The sequence below is a fragment of the Geospiza fortis genome, unplaced genomic scaffold (assembly GCF_000277835.1).
Source record: "Geospiza fortis unplaced genomic scaffold, GeoFor_1.0 scaffold23, whole genome shotgun sequence".
In the NCBI taxonomy this organism is placed as follows: domain Eukaryota; kingdom Metazoa; phylum Chordata; class Aves; order Passeriformes; family Thraupidae; genus Geospiza; species Geospiza fortis.
In genome coordinates this window covers 16,069,498-16,070,060 of record NW_005054303.1, presented here as the reverse complement: position 1 = coordinate 16,070,060, position 563 = coordinate 16,069,498, and the positions used below count along the sequence as shown (strand labels likewise).

Genomic DNA, 563 nt, shown 5'->3' with positions numbered 1-563 from the left:
TCCTGTCCCTGTTCCCTGGAGCAGAGCCCGACCCCCCCGGCTATGCCCTCCTGGCAGGAGCTGTGCAGAGCCACAAGGGCCCCTGAGCCTCCTTTGCTCCAGGCTGAGCCCCTTCCCAGCTCCTCAGGCCAGGCTGAGCCCCTCCCCAGCTCCTCAGGGATTCTCCAGCCCCTTCCCAGCTCCTCAGGGATTCTCCAGCCCCTTCCCAGCTCCATTGCCTTCCCTGGACACAGTGTCCCTGCACCCTTCCATTTTGGAATCACACACCTGGCATGACCCAGTGACAACGTAGTCCCTGTTCTGGATGTCCTGGTGCTCTCCCTGCAGGTACTACGGGCGGAGGATGCTCTTCAGCATGATGGCTCATCCTGACTTGGATAAAATCCTGGAGAAGTTTGTGCCAGCCAAGGATTTGCCTTACATTAAGGAAACTGTTGGCAGCCTACGAGAGAAGGTGTGTGGGAAAGCTCTTGTGTAGCTCCTGGGGCAGCTGGAGGTGTCCTGGGGGCTCTTGGGTGTGGACAATTGCAGCACTGCAGCCACAGTGATTCCCTGTGGTTCCC

The 563-nt window shown here is 59.3% G+C and overlaps 1 protein-coding gene across 1 annotated transcript in view; it reads left to right on the top strand.

The window, feature by feature from the left end:
- Window positions 1-563, top strand: part of TOGARAM1 (TOG array regulator of axonemal microtubules 1) — a 31,588-nt gene that overhangs the window by 22,449 nt on the left and 8,576 nt on the right. Inside the window, 1 exon segment of the mRNA XM_031066221.1 lies at window positions 328-454. Coding sequence (XP_030922081.1) covers window positions 328-454 — 127 coding nt within the window.